The sequence below is a fragment of the Hylobates moloch genome, unplaced genomic scaffold (assembly GCF_009828535.3).
Source record: "Hylobates moloch isolate HMO894 unplaced genomic scaffold, HMol_V3 SCAFFOLD_13, whole genome shotgun sequence".
NCBI lineage: Eukaryota > Metazoa > Chordata > Mammalia > Primates > Hylobatidae > Hylobates > Hylobates moloch.
Window position 1 is genome coordinate 98,711,738 of NW_026652288.1, and position 23,554 is coordinate 98,735,291.

At 37.0% G+C, this 23,554-nt stretch overlaps 1 protein-coding gene across 1 annotated transcript in view; it reads left to right on the forward strand.

The window, feature by feature from the left end:
- The window catches only part of TPRG1 (tumor protein p63 regulated 1), a 127,688-nt gene that overhangs the window by 37,160 nt on the left and 66,974 nt on the right, over positions 1–23,554 (forward strand). Inside the window, exon 4 of the mRNA XM_058426119.1 lies at positions 10,892–11,068. Within this exon, the coding sequence (XP_058282102.1) occupies positions 10,892–11,068 (177 nt within the window). The remainder of the gene's footprint in view (positions 1–10,891; positions 11,069–23,554) is intronic.

Consider the following 23,554-nt stretch of genomic DNA (forward strand, 5'->3'; position numbering starts at 1 on the left):
AAAGATTTCCGGCCAGGCACAGTGGCTCATGCTTGTAATCCCAGCACTCTGAAAGGCCGAGGTGGGCAGATTGCCAGAGCTCAGGAATTCGCGACCAGCCTGGACAACAAGGTGAAACTCCTCTACTAAAATAGAAAAATCAGCCAGGCGTGGTGGTGGGCACCTGTAGTCCCAGCTACTCGGGAGGCTGAGGCAGGAGAATCGTTTGAACCTGGGAGGCGGAGGTTGCAGTGAGTTGAGATCGCCCCACTGCACTCCAGCCTGGGCAACAGAGCGAGCCTCCATCTCAACAACAACAGCAACAGTAACAACAATGACAGCAACAATTCCTCTAAAAGAAAATTTTAGGTTCAGAATTCTGTGAAATATTTACAGAAGAATGAACATTAATTTATGTTTTTTTCCAGAAAATAAAGCAGAAGGAAATACTCCCAACTTACTCTATGAAGCCAGTATAACCTGATTCCAAAACCAGACAGTACAAAAATAAAACTATAGATCAGTGTTGCTCAGTGCAAAAATAAAACTATAAATCAGTATTCTTCATGACTATAGATCAAAAATTCTTAAAATAATAGCAAATATAACACAATATTTAAAAAAATTGGTGTAAAAAGAATTATACATCATAACCCAAAGTGTGTATATTCTAGGCATGCAAGGCAGGTTCAATTTGGAAAATCAATCAATATAATCAACCATATTAACAGGTTAAAGCAAGTAAATCATATCATCATATCAACTGATGCAGAGAAAGTATTTGACAAAACTCAGCACCCACTCATGATAAAAACAAAAAAGAGGAAAACTTACCTCTATTTAATAGAAAAGTTTGCATAAAATCTATAGGTAACATCATGCTGTTGGGAAATGTCTAGTGGTTCCCCCTAAGATTTGGAACAAGGAAAGGGTATTCATTCTCACTACTACAGTATTCAATGTAATACTGGAAGTTCTAGCCAGCAAAATAAGGCAAAAATAAAATAAAATAAAATGCATACAAATCAGAAAGGAAAAATATTAACTATCTGTATTTGTATATGACATGAAAATCTATTTAGAAAATTATAAGGAGTCTACCAAAACAAGCTCCCAGAACTAATACATTATTTCAGCAAATTTTCAGAATACAAGATCAGCACCTTAAGTCAGTTATATTTTTATATACTAGCAATAAAGAAGTAAAAGCTGAAATTAAAAATGCAATAACATTTATAATCATGCAAAATAAAGAAGAATTAGTTAGGTACAAATCACACAAACATGTATAGGACTTGACTACTGAAAGTTACACAATGCTGATAAAAGAAATCACAGAAGATCCAAATAAATGAAGAGGCATGTACCGTGTTTGTAGATTGGAAGAGTCAACGTAGTAAAGATGTCCATTATCTTCAAATTTGAAATACAAATCGAACACAATTCCTATCAAAATCTAAGCAAGATATTTTTGTCGGTATAGACACACTTATTTTAAAATTTGTGTGGAAAGACCAAAAAAAAAAAAAAAGAATAGATAAAACAGTTCTTAAAAAGAATAAGCTGCTCTTAACTGGCAGGCAGTTCCTATTTTCTGTAGTGGAACTTCAGCCTTTGGTCATAACTGACTGGACAAAGAGAGGTTAAGTCATTAAACAGTCTGTGACCCAAAAGGAGAGCTTAAAGGAATGATCTGGATGAACAAAATTCTCCATCTTGGGAATCTGAACCAAGAGATACAGAGATACTGCAGTTAGTTTTGAGAGCAGATCTGAAAATTCATGTACAGTCAGGACTAAGTAAACAATTAAAGGTCACAGGCAAGAAGGAATTAAGAGGAATGAATATTTATGGTAGCAGAAGGCGCACACCAGTCAAGAGGAAACATGAGGTGTGTAGAGAGACACAGGAAGCATGACAGAGACCACTCTTAAGAGAGTAGCTTTTGCTCCTTGTGTCTTTCCAGGTACCAGGAAGCCCAGCTGTGCTGTGGTTCATGCTCTTAGATTTCTGTGGGATTCCTCAGAGTATTTTTATAGCACATCGCCTCATCTTGCATTTGCCTGATCCGGGCTGTGTCCCCTCTAAGATACAAGCTGTAACGAACATGCTACAGCAGGCAGATCTCTCTCCTGCTTAAAAGAATAAAACAATGGAGGTGGCAAGATGTGTACATTTGTTCTGTCTTGTCCCTCTGTTCTTCCCTCCTTGCAGCCTCATTATAATGGGGTCTTGTTCTCCTGCCAGCTTCCTTGGCTTCTGATCAAGTGAATCCTCTCAAGTGAATTCAGAGGAGAAGAAAGTTGGTCAGGGATCGGCCTCTTGTTAGCTCCTGGTGTGCTGTAGAGTACTTGCGCTATTCAGTGGTCTTGTGGGAAAGAGAAGGATGGGGCTGTGCCTAGATTCTTTTCCTTTGTGTAGCATTTAAAATATCCTCTTACTGATGGTAGTGAAGTAGAGAGAGCAAAATTGCCTGGTCCTGTAAGGAAAATAGGTGGGAAAAGTGGCTTGATGGAACATATGTAGCTTGGGATGAGAGTCAGCTAGCTGGATTCTGGCCTTGGCTCTGCCACTTCATCCATGTCACTTTATTCAGGCTTGGTTGTTCCATCTGTAAAGTGGGGGATCATAACCATTTCATATGAAAAATAGTCATAAATTGCCAAAAAAAATGTGTTGTGTCCCTGCATGTGATCTGGCTTCTGCCCCAATCTCCCTCCACACTCTTTGCTCTCTTGCTTCAGTCATGCTGGCCTCCTTTCTGTCTCATGGACCTCCATGGATCCCATCTCAGGGCCTTCGTAACAGCGTTTCACTTTACCTAGAATACTATTCTCCCGGGTATTCTCCTATTTCCTTTTTCTCCAGGTCTCTGCATTGATGTGTCTGTCTCCTTTTGTCTGTGTCCCCTCCTAGAATGTAAGCGCCAGAGGAATAGGGGCTTGTTTTGTTCACCATTATACCACTAGTGCCTGGAGTGCAATAGTGGCTTAATTAATATTTATTGGATCAGTAGGGGGATTACTTCTGGCCTGATTACTTGGTATTGGTTTTCTAAAGAAATGCCTTCTTTATGCCACATAGTGAGAAGAAGTTCAATGACAAATCAGTAACTTCACTTTTCAGCTATTAATATCATCCTGAGCTGCTGCCCTGTGTCTTCTGATGGGGGCTCGTATTTGCCTCCTCCATTGGCTTCTCTGGCTAGGGTATCTAAATGAATGTAGCATAACTCCTTCAACTGCTACTCTCATGAGTTTCCATTTGGATCTTTTTTCCAACTGTTCCAGGTTCTTACTTATAAGGTGTTCCACAGCAGCCGCCTGCAAAGGGAACTTTACATATAATGCGTGGTCTGTATTTTAAGTCAGAGTAACTTAAGTATAACTTCCAGTAACTTGTAGTATAATAAAAATACAACTAGTTACGCCAGAAAAACCGACAGACAGAAACCGTTTTCTCTTTCCTTCTCTCTCTCTCATACACACACCTATAAAACATATATATATATATATATATATATATATGCACACACACATACATATGGAATTAATGACTTTTAATTTTTTTAGGAAATTAAAATGAAAATATTTTGTATATCCGAAAACTATTACAGGCTTGAGGACTTCTCTTTAAGTAGATTTACTTCACTCACCCACATTAACTCATTTGTTATTCAATGAATATATGAAGTGTTTAAGGGATTTAGAAGAATCTTCATCATCATCACCATCATATTAATAACCAACAATATTTGAATATTTTTGTGTGCTTGGTATTGCATTAAATTCTCCGTATCTCATATCTCTTTTATCCTAACAATAGTCCTATGAGGAATACACTATTATTATCTTTGTGTTGGAGATGTGAAAACCAAATCTTAGAATGGATAAGTAACTTTTACAAGATTATACAGCTAGTAGGTGGCAGAGCTGCATTTCCAACCCCAGACCTGTGTGATAGAAAGCCCATCACTGCTTAGGAATCTTGTGTTCATCTGTGTTTATCAAGATTGTTGGTGAAGATTAAAAGAGATGATATGTGCATAGCTACTAGCACAATACCTGATCCATAGAAGACCCTCAATATATGGAGGCTTCTGTTGTAATCTAAGAAAAATGCATGGTAGAATTATTCCTCAGTACATGTAAATTTCAGAAGCTTCAAACTTGGGGTGTGTGTGTGTGTGTGTGTGTGTGTTTGGGTGTATATCTATCTCTTTCAACTAAAACTTAATGTTTGTGATTTTTATTGTATTTTTAGAACTTACAAAGCCCTTTGTTTTATAAAGAAAAAAATGGCCACTTTTTTTTCTGTAATCAACTGGAACAATATGATGGAACTCATGGTAGGACTTTCCTTACTAAAGAGAAAAAGTAGCTTTTAGGGGAACATAAACAGGTGTTTCCAGGTTTTTCCTACCTGTCTTTTATGGGGATACTCTATCTGTCTTATATTAAGTGCACCTTAAAGAAGTGTTAACAAAATGAATAAATAACTCCTGAGTCCTTTCCTTGTGAACATTTCAAAGAATCATTCATACTTTGCAACTTGTGCTTTTCCAACCTTGAGATTTTTACCAAACAGCAGGAAATGAAGGGTTGATAAGATAGCCTTCTTCAAGGGCATCAGATAGGTACTTGGAGTAGCAAGCCCTATGGGCAAGAGGCTGGGAATCTGGGGACCTGAGTTCAGCTTCTGTGGGCTTGAGTTACCATTGTGAAGCCTCATTACACCACACTACTCTTCCTTACATATTCCCCCTCACATCTCAGAGGATTGTATATTCCTTAACAGTGATATAATATTCTCTCTGTTCCTGGTAATTAGTACAGAGCCTGGTATGTGACTGTCTGCATGGGATAGTGGGGGGAAAAGTGAACTCCAGGGAGTCAAGTCAGGAAACCTGGGAACAGGGAAGGTTGGTGACCATTGGGTTTCTGTTAGTATCCTGTGTTTACTTTGAGAGTCCTGTATTTTAAGCAAATTGGAAAGACCCAGGGAAAGAGTAACCAAATGACTGAAAGAAAAATATGTGAATATGTGGATTAGTTAGCTAAAGGATTTCCAAGACTCCACTTAGAGGGAGAGAAATTGCTTTCCTTTAGTGCCATGCATTTTTCATCTGTTTGTGTTTGAAGAGCAAAACAAAATTGGATCCTCTTCAGGGCCTGAAACCCAGTGGGTGATCAGGGAATATGTGTGGAATGAATGATTCAGTTTTTTTTCTCCTGGGTTGCTGATTCCTGGTTAGCCAAGATACTATCTTTTCAAGGGCTGGGCGCATGAAGGCTGATTTGTAAATTAGGAATAGTAACTATTTAATATAAAGGAAGATACCTCTACTGAGTGTGTGTATGTGTGTGTGTGTGTGTGTGTGTGCAAGAGAGAGGGAGAGAGAGAGAAAGAGAGAACAATATTAAAAGAAAATCTTTCTTGGAAGGAAATTATTTCCAAACCACAAAATAATTTGACATAGCTTTAAAAGAGCAACTGAAAGTATTGCTGGGTGTGGGGCTGGGGCCACTGGGAGGGCATCTGTGATGATTTGAGTAACTGGGTGTGGGCACTGGAAGCTCTCGGGATGGGTCCAGCCTGTGATTCCTAGTTCGCTGTTGCCCTCTGCTGGTGAAACTGTTGTCATCCCAGGAAACTGAAGACTCACGGAGCTCTCAGGTGCCTTTTTATCTGGGGGGAGAACCTAGGCTCCATCTCCCCAATTGGGGAAGTGATAATGGTGCTGAGGAAAAGTGGCAACTAGATGAGATGCACAGACTCCTTCGCCAGGGAAGACGGGCTCTCACAACAGAGGGAATGGATCTCATGGTTCTATATTTTTCATTCTGTGACCTGCTCATTTGTTGAGCCCTTGCTCTCTCTTTGACTCTTTGCTGAGCACAGTGAGGAGACAAGATAAAAATAAAGCACTGATTCTACATTAAAGGGGCATCCATTTAATATGCGCGGAGGGAGGAATGGGTAGGATAGAAAGCACTGTAATATAAAGAAAACTGTGATTAAGGCCACAACGGAAGCACCGATAGAGGCATGTGCACATTGATTGATTGATCGAAGGAGACAGGGTCTCATTTTGTACCCCAGGCTGGAGTGCAGTGGTGCTATAATAGCTCACTGCAACCTCGAACTCCCGGACTAAAGTGATCCTCTCACCTCGGCCTCCCAGGTAGCTGGGACTACAGCCGCGGACCAACACACCCAGCTAACTTTTTTATTTTTTTATTTTTAGTAGAGACAGGGTCTCCTTGTGTTGGCCAGGCTGGTCTCAAACTCCTGGGCTCAAGTGAGCCTCCCACCTCGACCTCTCAAAGTGTTGAGATTACAGGCCCAAGCCACCACGCCTGGCCTTGTGCGTATTTAAAGGGAGGAAAGATATTAGCCACTTGTGGCTAGGGGAGGTGAGGGTAAGGCTCCATGGGACAGATAGCATTTAAGCTGAAAACCTAAGGATGAGTAATTTATTTAAAAATTACCTCTCGTATCAAAAAGTTTAATGTGTTTATGGTCAGAAAAACTAAACTCTGGCAAATAAAAGCATAAAAAGTAATAAAAGTCACCTGAAATTCCACCACTCACAAATAATCACTGTTAACATTTTGATATGTGGATTATTTTGTTGTTGATAGAAAATTGGAAGGATACCACAGGTAACATTCTGTATCCTGTTCTTTCTCACTATTTTGGCATGAACATTTCCGCGGTGTTACCGATTGTTTATTGACAGAAAATATGTTCTTTTGTGGGGTACTATTTCAATGTATAAACCTGAAAGTCGGGTTCCCCAAACAGCATGAGCCAAGGCATATAGGATGTGCAGTGCAAGGATAGCTGTGTTTTTAGCAATTCATCTCAGAAGTATGTTTTGGATACTACAACCTTGGAGACACAAGGCTAAGAACTGACTTTGTATTTTCAGAGTTTACAGTATAGGAGGGGAGACAGACATTAATTACGTAATCATAGAAATAACTATACAATAGCATCCAAGATAAGTACCATAAGTGGGAAATACGTGTGGTCTGAAAGTGTGTATCAGAAAGAAGAGGAGTAGCCACAGAGGTTTGAGAAGGCTTGCTGGAGTAAAGGGTAATGGAGCTCAGCTCTATCGGAGTTAACTAGGTGGAGATTCATGAACAACATTGCCAGCAGGGGGAACAGCATGTACGAAGGCCTTTAAGTTGGAGGGGGCACGGTGAATACAAGGATCTGAAAGAAGATAAAGGAAATGGAGTGGAGAGACTTGGCCTGAGAGGGAATTGAAGAAGTACGCAGAGCTTGACCCTGCAGAAACTTTTAGACCAGGGTAAGGTTTTTGTCATTTCTCAGAAAAGCAGGAACTGTTGAAGTGTTTTGAACCAGCGTAGGGCAGTAAAGATGAGATTTGCTTTTTTTTTTTTTCCCCCAAAGAATCCCCTTGCTGCAGTAGGGTGAAGGGATTGGAAGGGAGCAAGGGTATATGTAACTAAATCAGGTTTGGATGACTAGTAACCCAAGCCTAGAGCAAGAGTGACTGCAATCATCTTGGCAGCAGATGATGAAAGACTGAATTAGAATGGTGACAAGGAAGATGGAGAGAGGTGGGTGGCGCTGACATTCTTTACCTTAGGAGTAAAATTTGTAGGACTAGGCATGGAATGTGAGGAAATACGGTGAGTCCGAATGACTCCCGAGTCTCTAGCTTGAATACCTGGATGGAGGGAGGGTTCTTCCCCAAGCTAGGGAACACTGTAAGGGGACAAGGGTGGAAAAAGACAGTCTTGATTGTTGTTTTGAAGAAGAAGCTGGCTAGAAGGAAAAATTCTAGGAATGGTATGTCTCATCAGCTTCTTGCAGAGGTTGGTTTTACCATGTTTACACACCACACTGAAGGGTCCACTTTTTAAAGGTTGGTAGTACTGAGGAGAAAGCAAACACTATGCCTGGATATGGTGTCTCAGTACCTGTGTCAAGTTCCTGCACCACTGTTTGTTGGGTGCAAAGCATTGAACAAGTCATTTTCAGGATCTGTAGACCTTAGTTTCTTTGTCTTCAAAATGAGGGTAATAACATTTAGACCAAAGGGTTCTTGTGAAGATTAAAGGACAATGTTGATATTCAAGGACCTTGTAAACCTTTCTGAGCTGTACAAACACAATATATTTTTATTCCTATATTTGTTGTTATTGCCACTTAAAGCTCAATGCTATTAATATTTGGAATATGCAATTTAATGTTTCTCCATGAGTTCTTAGGGGAAAAAGTGTGAATGATGTCTAAATAAATAAACACACAACCCAGGAACTTGAGATGGCCCCAAACTATTTATAAGCCTGTATGTTTACTTGAATTTAGATATTCCTGACGTGTAAAATATGCAGAGTTTGTGTCAGAGCAGAGCACTCTGTATTCCTAAAAAGAATCCTCCTTTTTTTTTCCTGAATCCTTTACCTTTTAAAATACATCTCATTATGGAGTGCTGACATTTTCAGTAAAACCATTCAACCAAAAGCTGCAGTTTTTTTAGACTAAAACAAGTCTGGTTTATTAGGCAGCAGCTTATAACTTACTGTTAAGTAGATGCAATCTATTTAGGGAAGTTTATGTAGATATCTGATAAGAAATTTTAGTCTTCATCTCTTTCTGACTAAGACTGAGAATGTCAAGCAGACTCTCAAGAATTTCCTCTTTCTGTCTAAGTGGAGGAGGAGGAGGTGAGTATCACTGTATGGAGGTGAGTATCCACTGGATGGAAACTGTTGAACCAAGACTTAAACTTTATGCCATTTCCTTTCACAATACCACTAACTGTACTATGGTATTCTAGCTGAGTAATTTTGGCCATAACCTTCTTCAAAGAGTTGTGGTAAGATATAGAACTAATACTTAAGAATATAAAATGGCAGGCATATACTAGGACCTCAATTAATGACCTCATTCTTCTTTTCTTCCTTTTTCTTCCTCTCCTTCTTTCTTTCACTTCTGTCTCCCTTTTTCTGTCCTTTGTATCTTCTCTTGTATGTCCTCCTATTGATTCAACTCCTAACTTCATCTTGCCTGTCTGTCTTTAGATTACACTGCGAAGTGGCATATAATTGGGTTACCCAAGTGACTTAGTGACACATGCCCTTCCAGCAATAGTAACAGCTAATTTATAAAGCCCTAACAGAGAATCATTTCTTTTAATCTTCTCCCCAAATGGATGATGTGAGTACTAGTATTGTCTTCATTTCACGGACGTGGAACCTGAGCCATAGAAAGGTTAAAAGTCTGATATTACAGAGTTAGTAAGTGATAAAGCTGCAGATTTCCACCTCCACCCTCACACCACCAAAAGTCTGCCAAAATGATGATAACTGGAACTTATTTATCCACTCAATAGATAGGTATTTACTGCAGGCTATTTGACTGAAGGGGATGGAGTGAATAGCCCAACAGACACAGTCTCTGCCTTCATGGAACACACACATACACACATACACACACGCACACACACGCACACTCACACACACAGGGTTGATACTCAGCCTAGTCAGCTTGTACTTATTAGCATTTCCCTACCTTCAGTATTGTGGTGTATATTCTGATTGGTCAGTGCCCACCTGGTACCCATTGCCAAGCGTTTTATACTTCATTTCTTCTTACAAACTGTGATAAATGCTGCAAAGAGGAAAATATGTCTGCTTTGAGAAAATACAATGAGGCCAAGTTTATACAGGAGATTAGGAAATCCTCTTTGAATGAGACATTTGAACAAGGACTTGAACAATGAGTGTTTTCAGCCTACTCTGAGATGACCCCGAGTAGGGGCGGGATTATACAGGCATGTAGTCCATGTTATGAACCTAAAATCAAGGGGATGCTATTTAATAAAGTGAACGAGGAGTGACATCATTCAGTTTGTATGTTAAGAATTGCACTGTGGTTACTGTGTGGAGAATGGTGAGAATGGGGTGCCCATGCCATTTACACATTAGATTGATTCTGTGTGGTGAGGATTTAGACATGAATTGGTCATTAATCAACCTTTTCAGTTTTTTAGGGAAAAACAAAACATGTACCAAAACAATTCTAGTATAAGTCTCGAAGTGCTGTATCCTAAAGGCTATAGTAGGCAGATGGCAAAAGCGCTGTCGGTCTGGGAATTATGAACCATGTTCACTCTCTTTTAACAAGAAGCTATTGTTTTTTATCTCTGTTCTCTCTGTTGGAGAAATTCTGAACTCTCAGTCAGAATGTTCCATGTGTGTCCTGGAAGGCTCTCATGTCTGAGGCCAATTAATTCAGTAAACACTTATCTAGTTTATCTACTTATCTACTTTACTCTGGTTCATAAAAATCTCACTTCACTTGTTTCACTACATTTCTAACACAAGGATATGGTAGGATGAGCTGCAAATAGGAATGAGATAACTTGGAAGACAGCGGACCTGTGTTCCAGTCTCCAACTTACTTCCAGTCAGCAATGCAACCTTTGGAAATTAGCGTAGGCTAGTTCGTAGTGAGTAAATTTGTGGTGCGGATTCAGCTAGAACAAAAAGATATTTTTGGTGTCCATGAAGGAAGATGTCCTCTCTGAAGTTTCCTAGAGAACTGGGAAGATGTGGGGAAGTATGAATCAGTTGACTGCTAACACAACACACACTGGGTATTCCCTAATGGATTCCATCATAGGTAGGCAACCATCTTTGACCTCTGGGATGATAAAATATTTCTCCATCATCTTACACCTTTCCTCCTTCTTTAGTCATGAGACCAGACTGAGTGGGGTAGTGGTGTGGTATTAGATATTTCTCAGCCCCTCTCTCTTCTGAGTTGATCAAACTTCACTGTTTTCTGTGCTAGGAGAGATGTGAATGTCATTGCTTTTGACTTAGGCTGTGCCATCAATTTTTGTTTGCTATGATGATTCCTATAGGATAGACCACTGGAACAATGAGAAGGAGAGAATTCTGCTGGTCACAGACAAGACTCTCTTGATCTGCAAATATGACTTCATCATGCTCAGTTGTGTGCAGCTGCAGCGGATTCCTCTGAGTGCTGTCTATCGCATCTGCCTGGGCAAGTTTACCTTCCCTGGGATGTCCCTGGACAAGTGAGTATATATCTTATACTTGAAGAACTGGTGCAACAGGGATGGACATGCAGGGAAAACAAGCCAAAAATTCAGTTTGGCACTGTAAGCTGGGAGAACCCAAGTGAAATCATGAAAGTTGAAATCATTAAACTGGAGTTCCTACTCTATGTCAGCCTCCAGGGATATAACTTTAAGTAAATACATTAGTTCGTTTTCACGCTGCTGATAAAGACATACCCCAAACTGGGAATAAAAAAAGGTTTAATTGAACTGACAGTTCCACATGGCTGGGGAGGCCTCAGAATTATGGCGGGAGGGGAAAGGCTCTTCTTATATGGCCGCAGCAAGAGAAAATGAAGAAGAAGGAAAAGCGGAAACCCCTGTTAAACTCATCAAGTCTCGTGAGGCTTATTCACTATCACGAGACTGGCATAGGAAAGACCGGCTCCCATGATTCAATTACCTCCCCCTGGTTCCCTCCCACAACACATGTGAATTCTGGGAGATACCATTCAAGTTGATATTTTGGTGGGGACACAGCCAAACCATGTCAGTAAATTTGTATTTTAGTATGAGGACATGACAAATAAATAGCTAATGTAAGGAAGAAAGAGCTGTGGGAACATGGGGAAAATGCACTCAACCTAATTTGTGTCAGATAATCAGAGAAAACTTTCAGAAGAAACACTTGAGCCAATATTTAATATTGGGGAGGAGTTAGCCAAAGAAGGAGAACCAAAGGGGAAGAACATTCCAAAGAGATAGCTAAAAAGTGTAATGCCTCTGGGAATTGAAATTATTCTGTAAATCTCAGTGGATAGAACCAAAATGGGTAGTAGCTCTTCTTATAAAATGTCTCTTGGGATCATTCCTGGAAGCTCAGTGACGTGGGGGTGGTGAGGTGTGTCAACTGTTTCACAGATGTTGACAAATACCAAGAGACTTGGTGAGGTCTACAGGGGAGAATGCTGAATTGGGTAAGTTCCTGTCATGGTCTTCGAGGCATCTGCCTTTACTAAACATTTTCGATCTAAGCCAGAGAAACAACAGTCTGCCTCTAAGACTGAATGTGAGGTCTTCCCATTGAATTGTGAATTCCTTGAGGGAAAATGTTGATTTTGTTGTCCTTTAAGCACCTGGCATTAGGACTGGCATATAGTAGGGTTTGAAATCTTTTCAAGATACAGAAAAAAAGCACAAGTTCATCAAGTGATTGGTTTTCCTTACGCTATGCATACTACATAAAAAACTTATTTTTGCATATTCTTTTCATGGATACAGGAAGTGATTAATTTATTAAGTTCGTTAGCTTTTAAAACTGTTGATTTTTTCAATAATAATATTACACATTGTAAAATATATACTTAAATATTACAAAAATGTTCATTTTCAGGAACTCTCTCTTCTACACCAGACCCTCGGTTCTTCAGCCTTCTTTCCATGGGTGATAGTCAGCAGTTTCTTGTGTATTTTAAAATAAATAGTCTATAAATATAAAAGAATAAAAAGTCTGTATTAGTCCATTTTCACATTGCTGATAAAGATATACCTGAGATTGGGCAATTTACAAAAGAAAAAGGTTTATTGGACTTACAGTTCCACGTGGCTGGGAAGTCCTCACAATCATGGCAGAAGGTGAAAGGCACATCTCACATGGTGGCAGACAAGAGAAGAACTTGTGCAGGGAAACTCCTGTTTTTAAAACCATCAGACCTAATGAGACTCATTCACTATCACGAGAACAGCACAGGAAAGACCTGCCCCCATAATTCAATCACCTCCCACTGGGTTCCTCCCATGACACATGGGAATTGTGGGAGTTACAATTCAAGATGAGATTTGGGTGGGGACATAGTAAAACCATGTCAAGGTCTCTCTGTGTATATATGCTTATACACTTTTAAAAGTATATATCTACACACATATTTATTATGTATTATTTTACCTAATGAAAGCACATGTCAGATACTGTCCTGCCTCATGCTATAATATCTACCAGTGATATAACTTGGAGATTAATATAATCATCTATAGATCAATCTCAGTGTTTTTTAATAGTGCAGAATATTACCTCTTAAGCTTGATCTATTTAGCCAGTCCCTCATTGATATATATCTATTTTTACTGTTGCTACTACAAAGTGCTGCTACAAATATCCTTGCTTATAGGACTTTGCACAAATGTGTAATTGTTCCTGTAATGCATTAATGGATTTCTGGAAGTGGAATTTTTAGGTCAAAGTCATGTAAATTTTAACTGATGAGTATTGTCAAATTGCTTTCCAAACAGGTGCTACCAATTAATACTTTCACAAAGTATGAGGGTAATCTTTTCCACACACCCACACCAACATCAAGTATTACAAAACATTTTTACATTGCCAGTGAGATAGTAAAGAAAAGTCTCTTATTTGGGGTTTGAATTGCGTCACTAGAATTTGAAGAACAGTATGTGTTTTTATCCTTGGATTAGAAAGCTATTTTATTTATGTTTCTGTGAACTGCCTATTTATGACTATAGCCCATATTTTTTTCTATTGGGATGTTTAATTTTCTTCTTATTGATTTGTAAGAGCTATTTGTGTATTAGAGAACTGAATTCCTTTTCTGTCCTATATGTTGCAAATAAATTTTTCCCAGTTTGTCATATCTCTTTTAATATTATTATGCTATTTTTCATGACCTTTAGTTTTGGGGTATTGATATGGTTTGGTTGTGTCCCCACCAAAATATCAACTTGAACTCTATCTCCCAGAATTCCCACATGTTGTGGGAGGGACCCAGGGGGAGGTAATTGAATCATGGGGGCTGGTCTTCCAGTGCTATTCTTGTGAAAGTGAATAAGTCTCATGAGATTTGATGAGTTTATCAGGGGGTTCTGCTTTTGCTTCTTGCTCATTTTCTCTTGCTGCCATCATGTAAGAAGTGCCTTTCACTTCCTGCCATGATTCTGAGGCCTCCCCAGCCATGTGAAACTGTAAGTCCAATTAAACCTCTTTTTGTTCCCAGTTTGTGGTATGTCTTTATCAGCAGTGTGAAACAAACTAACATAGGTATCAAATTTCTCATTCTTTCAAGTCTTCTAAATTTATGTCTTTTTGAGAAAATCTTTCTCCATACTATGATTATAAAGTAAATTTCCAAGTTTTTGTCTAGTAATTTTATTTTACTTTTAACAACGGACTTCTATTTCATCTAAAGTTTGCCTTGAATAAAGAAGAAGGTATGCAATAAACTTTAATTTTTATCCAGATGGCAGGCTAGGTTTCTCGATATCATATATTCGATATTTTATTTTTATTATTTTATAATGTAGTACTTTTCTCTGTGTGTTTCTGTACCTGGATTTTCTATTCCATTCCATTTGTGTTTCTTAAAGCTCAAAATGGTTTTAATTATTATAACATTATATTATGTATCAATATCTGGTTGGGTTACTCCCCACTTATTAATCTTGTTTTTTAGAATTTGCATATTTATTTATGCATATTTATTTTCTAATCAGCTTGCCTAATTTTTGAAAGTCTTATTTTTATTAAGGTTTTCAAATATTAAGTCAGCTTTTCATTCCTAAGATAAACACATTTGGTTGTGACATATTATTCTTTTTATGCATTGCTGGATTTAGTTTGCTAATATTTTATGGATAATTTTTGTGCCTGTGTTCATGAGGGATATTAGTCTGTTATTTTCACTTTTTAAAATGTTTTTGCTAGGTTTTCATATTTTGGCTATGCTGCCATCATAAAACAAGTTGGAAAATGTTCCCTCCTCTTTTATTTTCTAAAAGATTTTTTATATGAGTGGAGTTATCTTTTCATTGACTGTTTGATAGAGTTAATAAGGGAAATCTTCTTGGGCCTGATCATTTCTTGGTGGGAAATTCTTATAGTAAAGTTAATTTGTTTTATAAATATTCTGTTTATCATAATTTTTTCTCCTCGGGAGGCCCTCCCATCACAGGTCCTGAGGCCTAGGAGGACTAATTTTTTTATTTCATATTAATTTTGATAAATTATACTTTTAAAGGAGTTTGTTGTTTATTTAAGTTGTTGCAGCTGAAGGCATAAAGTTGTTAATAATATTTCCTTATAATTCCTTTAATATCCATCAGGTATTTAGTGATATCTTCTTTCTTTCCTGATATTGGTGATTTTGTCTGTTCTCTCATTGCTATAAAGAAATATTTAAGACCAGGTGATTTATAAAGAAAATAAGTTTAATTGGCTTATAGTTCTGCAGGTTATACAGGAAGCATAATGGCTTCCACTTCTGTGGAAGCCTTAGGAAATTTCCAACCATCGTAGAAAACAAAGTGAGGGGTTAGGCGTCTTGCATAGTGGGAGCAGGAGCAAGAGGGAGAGGGGAAGGTGCTATATACTTTTAAGTGACTGGATCTCACTATTGTGAGGACAATACAAAGAGGATGGTACCCATTCCTGCTAAATCTGCCCCCATAATCCAATCACCTCCTATTATGCCCCACTTCTAACACTGGGGATTTAGTCCTCCTAGGCCTCAGGACCTGTGATGGGAGGGCCTCCCAAGGAGGTCTCTAAAATGCCTGTGAGTTGTCTTCCCCACTGTCCTGGCTATGAGCACTTGCTCCTTTTTATTTATGGAAACTTCTGCAGCCTACCTGAATTCTTTCCCTGAAAATTGGCTTTTATTTTTTCCTACCATATGGCCAGGCTTCAAATTTTCCGACTTTTATGCTGTTTCCTCTTTAAATATGAGTCCAACTTTAATTCATTTCTTTGCTCATATGTATGAGTATAGGTTCTTAGAAGCAGCCAGGCCACATCTTGAATGCATTGATGCTTAGAAATTTCTTCCACTAGATAATCCTAAATCATCACTCTCAAGTTGAAAGTTCCACAGATACCTAGGGCAGAGGCACAGTGCAGCCAAGTTCTTTGCTAAGGCTTGACAAAAGTGACCTTTGCTCCGGTTCCAAGTAAGTTTCTCATTTACATTTGAGACTTAATTAGCCTGGCTTTCACTGTCCATATCACTATCAGCATTTTGGTGATAACCATTCAGCCAGTCTCTAGAAAGTTCCAAACTTTTCCTCATCCTCCTGTCTTCTTCTGAACCCTCTAAACTCATTCAACCTCTGCCTGTTACCCAGTTTCAAAGTTGCTTCCATATTTTTAGTTATCTTTATAGTAATGCCCTATTCCTGGTACCAATTTTCTGTATTATTCTATTCTCTCATTGCTATAAAGAAATATCTACGACTGGGTAATTTATTAAAAAAAGAGGTTTGCCATATGCAATGGCTCATGCCTGTAATCCCAGCACTTTGGGAGGCCAAGGTGGGTGGATCACTTGAGGTCAGGAGTTCGAGACCAGCCTAGCCAACATGGTGAAACCCTGTTTCTACTAAAAATACAAAAATTAGCCAGGCATGGTGGTGCATGCCTGTAATCCCAGCTACTCAGGAGGCTGAGACAGGAGAATTGACTGAAACTGGGAGGCGGAGATTGCAGTGAGCTGAGATCGAGCCACTGCACTCCAGCCTGGGTGACAGAGATGAGACTCCATCTCAAAAAAAGAAGAAGAAAAAAAAGAGATTTAATTGGCTCAGAGTTCTGCAGACTATACAGAAACTTCTGTTTCTGGAGGGCCTCAGGAAGCTTCCAATCATGGCAGAAGGAAAAAGGGAACAAGGCATCTCACATGGTAGGGGCAGGAGCAAGAGAGAAAGTGGGGAGATGCTACACACTTTTAAATGACCACATCTTACAAGAACTCACTCACTATCATGAGGAGAGTACCAAGAGGGTGGCATTAAACCATTCCTGAGAAATATGCCCCCATGATCCAATCGTCTTGCATTAGGCCCCACCTCCAACACTGGGGATTACAATTCAAGATGAGAATTGGTGGGGACACAGATCCAAACCATATCAGTGATATGTGTCTTCCCTCTTTTTTCTTTTCTGTTGATGATCATACCAATTCTGTTGGTTTTTAACAAGATTATGCTTTTCAATTGGTTAATTTTTACTATTGTTTTGCTAATTACTAATTAGTTGATCTCTATATCTCTATCTCTGCTCTCTTTTTTTTTTTTTTTTTGAGGCAGAATTTCACTCTTGTTGCCCAAGCTGGAGTGCAGTGGTATGATCTTGGCTCACCGCAACCTCCACCTCCCAAGTTCAAGCGATTCTCTTGCCTCAGCCTCCCAAGTAGCTGAGATTACAGGCATGTGCCACCATGCCCAGCTTATTTTTTGTATTTTTAGTAGAGACAGGGTTTCTCCATGTTGGTCAGGCTGGTCTTGAACTCTCGACCTCAGGTGATACGCCTGCCTTGGCCTCTCAAAGTGCTGGGATTATGGGTGTGAGCCACTGCGCCCGGTCCATTTCTACTCTTATCTTTATTATTTCCTTTATTCTACTTTGGGTTTACTTTTTCTTTTTTTAACTGCTTAAAGTGCAACCCAAGATTATTGATTTTAAACTTTCCTAATATGAACATCTACAGTTATAAATTTCCTTTTAAGTACTACTTTTGCTGCATCCCAAAAATTTTGATATATTGTGCTTCTATTATCATTTAGAGATATTTTTAAATTTTTCTTGTGATTTTCCTCTTGACCCATGGATACATTGTAAGTTGTATTGGCTAATTTCCAAATACTTCAGGTTTTTATAGATATCTTAATTCTACTTAATTCTAATTTAGAGAGCATACTGTCTTTAATTTCATTCCTTACTGATACTTTCAGATTTGTTTTATGAAGTGCATTATGATATATCTTTGTGAACTTGTCATGTACACTTGAATTTTATTTGTTGTTTTTTACAAATATCAATTGGGATACTGTGTTTGATAATGCTATTTAGATTATATATATTTTTACTGATTTTTTGTGTAGCTTTTTAATAGTTACTGAGAGGAGTGCAAAAGTCTATCACTGTGGAATTTTCTAGTTTTCTTTTTAATTTTGTTAACTTTTGCCTCACATATTTTGAGTCTATTATTAGGTGCATACACATGTATGATTGGTGTCTTTCTGGTGAATTCAGCCTTTTTTTCATTATGAAGTATTCTTCTTTATTTCTGGCAAAATTCTATGTTATAAAGTTTATTTTAAAATCTTATATTATTATAACCACTGTGTCATTTTTATACTTACCGTTTGCATAGTGATATGATTTGGCCGTGTCCTCACCCAAATCTCATCTTGAACTGTAGCTCCCATAATCCCCATGTGTTGTGGGAGGGACCTGATGGGAGGTAATAGAATCATGGGGGTAGATTTTTCCCATGTTGTTCTCATGATAGTGAATAAATCTCAATATATCTGATGGTTTTATAAGGGGCAGTTCCTCTGCACATGCTCTCTTGCTTGCCACCACGTAAGACGTCCCTTTACTCCTCCTTCACCTTCCGCTATGATTGTAAGGCCTCCCCAGCCACTTAGAACCATTGAGTCCATTAAACTTTTTTCTTTATAAATTACCTAGTCTTGGGTATTTCTTCATAGCAGTATAAAAAGGGAGTAATACACATGGTATTTTTTTATCCATTTACTTTCTACTTATTTATGTCTTTGTATTTAAAGTGTGTTTGTTGTAGAAATCACAGTTGGCTCATGCTTTTAATCCATGACCTGCGAGATAATGTGATAACTTGTGCTTTAATAAATCATAAGTATTTCAAAGAAATTTAGATAAAATAGTCTTTTATATTTACTTAGATGTTAACATGTATGATATTCTTCATTTCTTCCGTAAGATTCGTTTCCTTTTAATGTCGTTTTTCCTATACATGAAAAATTACATTTTAGCATTTCTTGTAGTATAATCTAGTGGTGATACATTCTCTTAGTTTTTCTTTCTGAAAATACTTTTATTTAGTCTTAATTCTTGAGGAATATTTTCTCTGGTTATAGAATCTGGCTTGACATTGTTACTTCTTTCTTCTTTCAGCACTTTCAAGATGTTGTTCCACTATTGCTTGGCTTCCATCTCTGATGAGAGGTCCACAATGATTTGAACTGCTGTTCCTCTTTATATTCTTTGGCTGCTTTCGCATTTTATCTTTATCTTTAGTTTTTAGAAATTTGACATTGATGTGCTACATGTGCTTCTTTTTGTATTTATCTTGTTTGAGATTATCTAAGCTTCTCACATCTGTAAATTTATCTTTCAACAAGTTTCAGAGGTTTGGGGCTATTACTTTTTATTTCATTTTTTCCTTCTATTTGTTTTCCTGGTACTTAAATTACATGTATGTTAGACTTTCTGACACTGTCCCACAAGTCTCTGAAGCTCTATTTTTTCCCATTATTTTCTGTGACTTATCTTCAAATTGGATGATTTTCTTTTATCTAACTTCATGTTCACTGAAATTTTTCTTTGTCATTTAATTCTGCCATTAAATCTATCCAGTATTTTTATTTCAAATATTATACCTTTTTGTTTTAAAATATCCATGTAGTTCTTTAGTATAGGTTTTATTTTCTTAAGAAATTTTATATTTTTATTGTTATGAGCATAGTTTCTTTTACCTAAGTTAGCATAATTACAATAATTGCTTTAAAGTTCTTTCTGATAATTTCAACCTCTTGGTCATCTCAGGATTGCTTCTGTTGACGGTCCCTTTTCTTGAGAGTGGTTCGTCTTTTCTTGTTTTTTTTTTTTTTTTTTTTTTTTTGGTATATAAAATACTGTGGGATTTATTCCTCCTTGAAATTGTGGAGACTACTTACTTTCCAAAGTCTTCAGGTAGTTTTTTTGTTTGTTTGTTTGTTTGTTTTTTTTGGCAAAGTGGGGAGTGGAAGAATGGGTTTTATTCACTTATCAGTTGTGTCTGCAGAATTTCAAGTTATTATTTTCAGGAAAAGCAGTCTGCTGGGAATCTATGCCTAGTTACTGAATTCTATCAAACGTTTTTGCTGCATCTTTGAAGATGATCATATATTTACTTTTCTCCTTAGGTTTAATAAAAAATGCTCACACATTTCTTATTATTGAAACATTTTGGCAGGTTCAAGGTATGAATACTACCTGGAATTAGTATATAATTATTAATATGCTATTGAATATTAATTGCAAGTATTAATAGGTTTTTGCATTAATATTCATAAGTTTAATTGACATGCAGTTTTTTTTTTTAATTGGGCTATCCTTGTAAGTTCAGTTTCAATGTTAGATAATTTTCTTGAAAACTACTTTCTCTTTATTCTCTATTGACTTTATTAGATAAACAAATGGCTTTATTTGTTACTTAGAAGTTTGGTGTGTTTCACCTATGAAAATGCCTGAAACTGGTGCTTTTAAAGGAAGATAAACAGTACAACTTTCTCAATTTTCTCTATAGCACTGGCATGTTTAAATTTTTTTTCTTTCTTTTATGATAAGTTTCAGTCATTTATGTCTTATTAGAAGATCACTTAGTTTTGTTCAGGTTTGTAGATACTCACTCAATTGAGAAAGCCTAAAATAGGTAATTAAAGTAATAATAAAAGTTTATTTTGCAGATAATTACTTTCTTCCTTGTGTGAGGATTCTATTAGCTAATGGTTGGTTGATAGATTTTAAAGTACCACTTCTTTTGCGTTTACTTGTTCATAATAGAATTCTTTTTTTCTCATTCATTATTTTCTACATTTATCTGCATTATGTATTAATTCTATATTGTATATATATCTTGCATTTTATAACTTCACTTGAAATTTTAATTCATTTATAGTTATTTTTGTTAGATATATAAGCTTTCTGACTATTAAATTTTCATTAGTGTGGCTTTTTCAGATACCTAATAGTTTTTATTATTATATTTCATATATCCTAATATTATTGTTTGTTCATTTCCTCTTTGACCTGATAATAGATTGAAGTAACTTTATTTAAAGTTGAATTTTTATGCTTTTAAATTTTGTGATTAATTTATAGTTTTATTACATTGTGTTCAGCGAATTTCTTCTCTTACTATTTCTACTCTCTGGAAATTACTAAATATGTTTACCTTTAAATCACCAATTTTTTAATCAATTTCTTAAATACTTAAATGCGCTCTCTCTGCTTTCTACTTTCTCTCTCCTCGGAATTAGCATACCACTATTGTACTGCTTTCTCTCTTTTTGGAATTAGTATATCATACGTACAGAGTTCTACATATAGTGTAAATAAGTGGTAGTGAGATTAGTATATCATATATAGAGAGTTCTACATATAGAGTTTCATAAGTGGTACTGAGATCTACTATCATTATGTTATTTAGGTATACTCTATCTTTGTCTATTTAGTAATAAATGTTATATATACTGCTACATTTAGTTATACACATGTAATGTTTATATATATGGCTACTTGATTTGTCATAGAGATGGGATAAATTTTTTTATTACTGTGGTGGATTTATTTTACTCTTGTGACTTTACATGAATGTTGATATTGTATTTTTTATTGCAGAAATATTCATAGATGTTGAATCTTTGCTTTAGATGCAATATTTTTCATTATAGAGTTTAATTACTTTAATAACTTTCCTGATGAATATTGCAACCCTTACATTCTTTTTCTTTGAATTTTCTTGGTATATCTTTGTCTATTTTACTTTAAGCATTTTGAGTCTCTGTTTTTGATGGGCACTTGCATACATCATATGATTGAATTTTACTTTGTGATCCAATCTTGGGGTCTTTTAATGGGTAAGATTAACCTATTTACATATATTAATATGACAGTTATGGCCTTAATTATAACATTTTGATTTTTGTATTATAATGTTTTAAAAATATATTACCATGTTGTCTATATTTTCTTTGCTTTTCATTGAGTGCATTTTCTTCTAACAGAGTAATCATAGGTTTCTGTTTCTAATAGTGATTGTTAAGTGTAACTTAATAGTCTTAGTCTTATCTTTTTTGAGTATTATCCATTGACTCCCTGATATAAACAGGGAGTCTCCCTGATGTAAACGTCCCATTTACAACATCCCAATTCCTTCATCTTATTTTTCTACTTCTACATCATTCTTTCAAGTTGCTTATAATGATCATTGTTAGTTACTTTAATGGTTATTTATTTAGAAAATATGCTTCCAGTTTATGTGCCATCTTAGTGTTCATTAAACCTCCACTCTAAAAGATGAAAAATTTTCATATTTGTATCATTCTCATAAAATCTCACCCTTATTCTCCCTTCTTTCATTAGTTTTACCAAAGAAACTCTAATTTTTCATGGAATATTATATTTCCCATGAGACACCCAATTGTGACCACTGGGGGCTGATGTAATTCCAGCCTTCCTAATTAACCTGTGCAGCTTATCCAGATTTGCATCCTGTGGTTAGAGTGGGGAAGTCTGTGCCAACAGCTGGCATCTGTTGAGTGTTAAAGGGCTTTCTCTGGGCACCCTGGGCTAGGAACATACCGTGATGAAGTGATGGTTGTTTATGTACTGCTCAGGGTTTTTTAGCAAACATCCATATTAGAGTACTGGCAGAGGAATCCCGGGTTCTAGTCCCAGTTTTACAACTGTTACTTTATTCGTTCATCTATTAAAAGGTGACATTAATCATCATTCTGCTTCATTAACTGTCTTATTGTTAGGTTCTAATGACATAACTTGAAAGCACTTTGTAATATGCCTCATAGATTTCAGGTGTTAACAAGTTCTGATTTTTTTTTTTTTCCCCCACCCCCTCCCCCCAGATTAAAGCTTTTGTTAACATGGAACTAAGTAGACTAATTTGATTGTTATCTTTACCTTCTAACTTACTTGGTCCTTCTCAGGCATTAAGTCACCATTATAAGGTCAAAGGTAAGGCAGCAGCAGGCAGAGAAAAGAGTAGGAGGCAAGGAAAAATCAGCTGCTAAATAATGGCAAGCTGACTCCAAAGGAGAGCCTGGACAGAGTCTGAGATAATTCCCTCGCTTAAAAAAAAAAAAAAAAAATGCGATGATTTAATCTTAGTACCCACTCACTGTAGGTGGTAATGTCGACGCTGTTTTCAAGTGTCTTTACCTCCCTTGTGCTATTTGACCTTCAACACCCAGGAAAAGGCAGAGCTGATTGAATACATCTTACAGGTGAGAAACGCGAGACTTAAAGGTGTTCAGGGATTCATGCATCATCAGCTATTGATCATGGGCCTTAAAATCTGTTCTTCTGACTCTCTGTCCAGCGTTTTTTTCTTTGGATAGATAATATTTTATCCTCCTCTCTCGCCTTTACTTGCCTCTCTTCCCCTCTTCACTTCCCTCCCTCTTCCTCTCTCTCTCTCCTTACCTACAGTTGTTCTGTTTTTTTGTCCTTTCTCTTCTCCCTTCCTCTCCATGTGCTCCTCTCTGTTACTGTAACTTCTGCTTAAGAGGCCAAGAAGAGCACTATCAGAACTCAGCAGACCAGTGCCAGCATATCCATATACTGGTACTTAATAAAACAGACTTTTGTTTTATGCAGTTTGCCTTTGGCTTAGTATGAAGGAAAGGGGTGATGGCAAGAGACAACTAAAGGCTGTGGATGATTTGTGTGAAATGAAG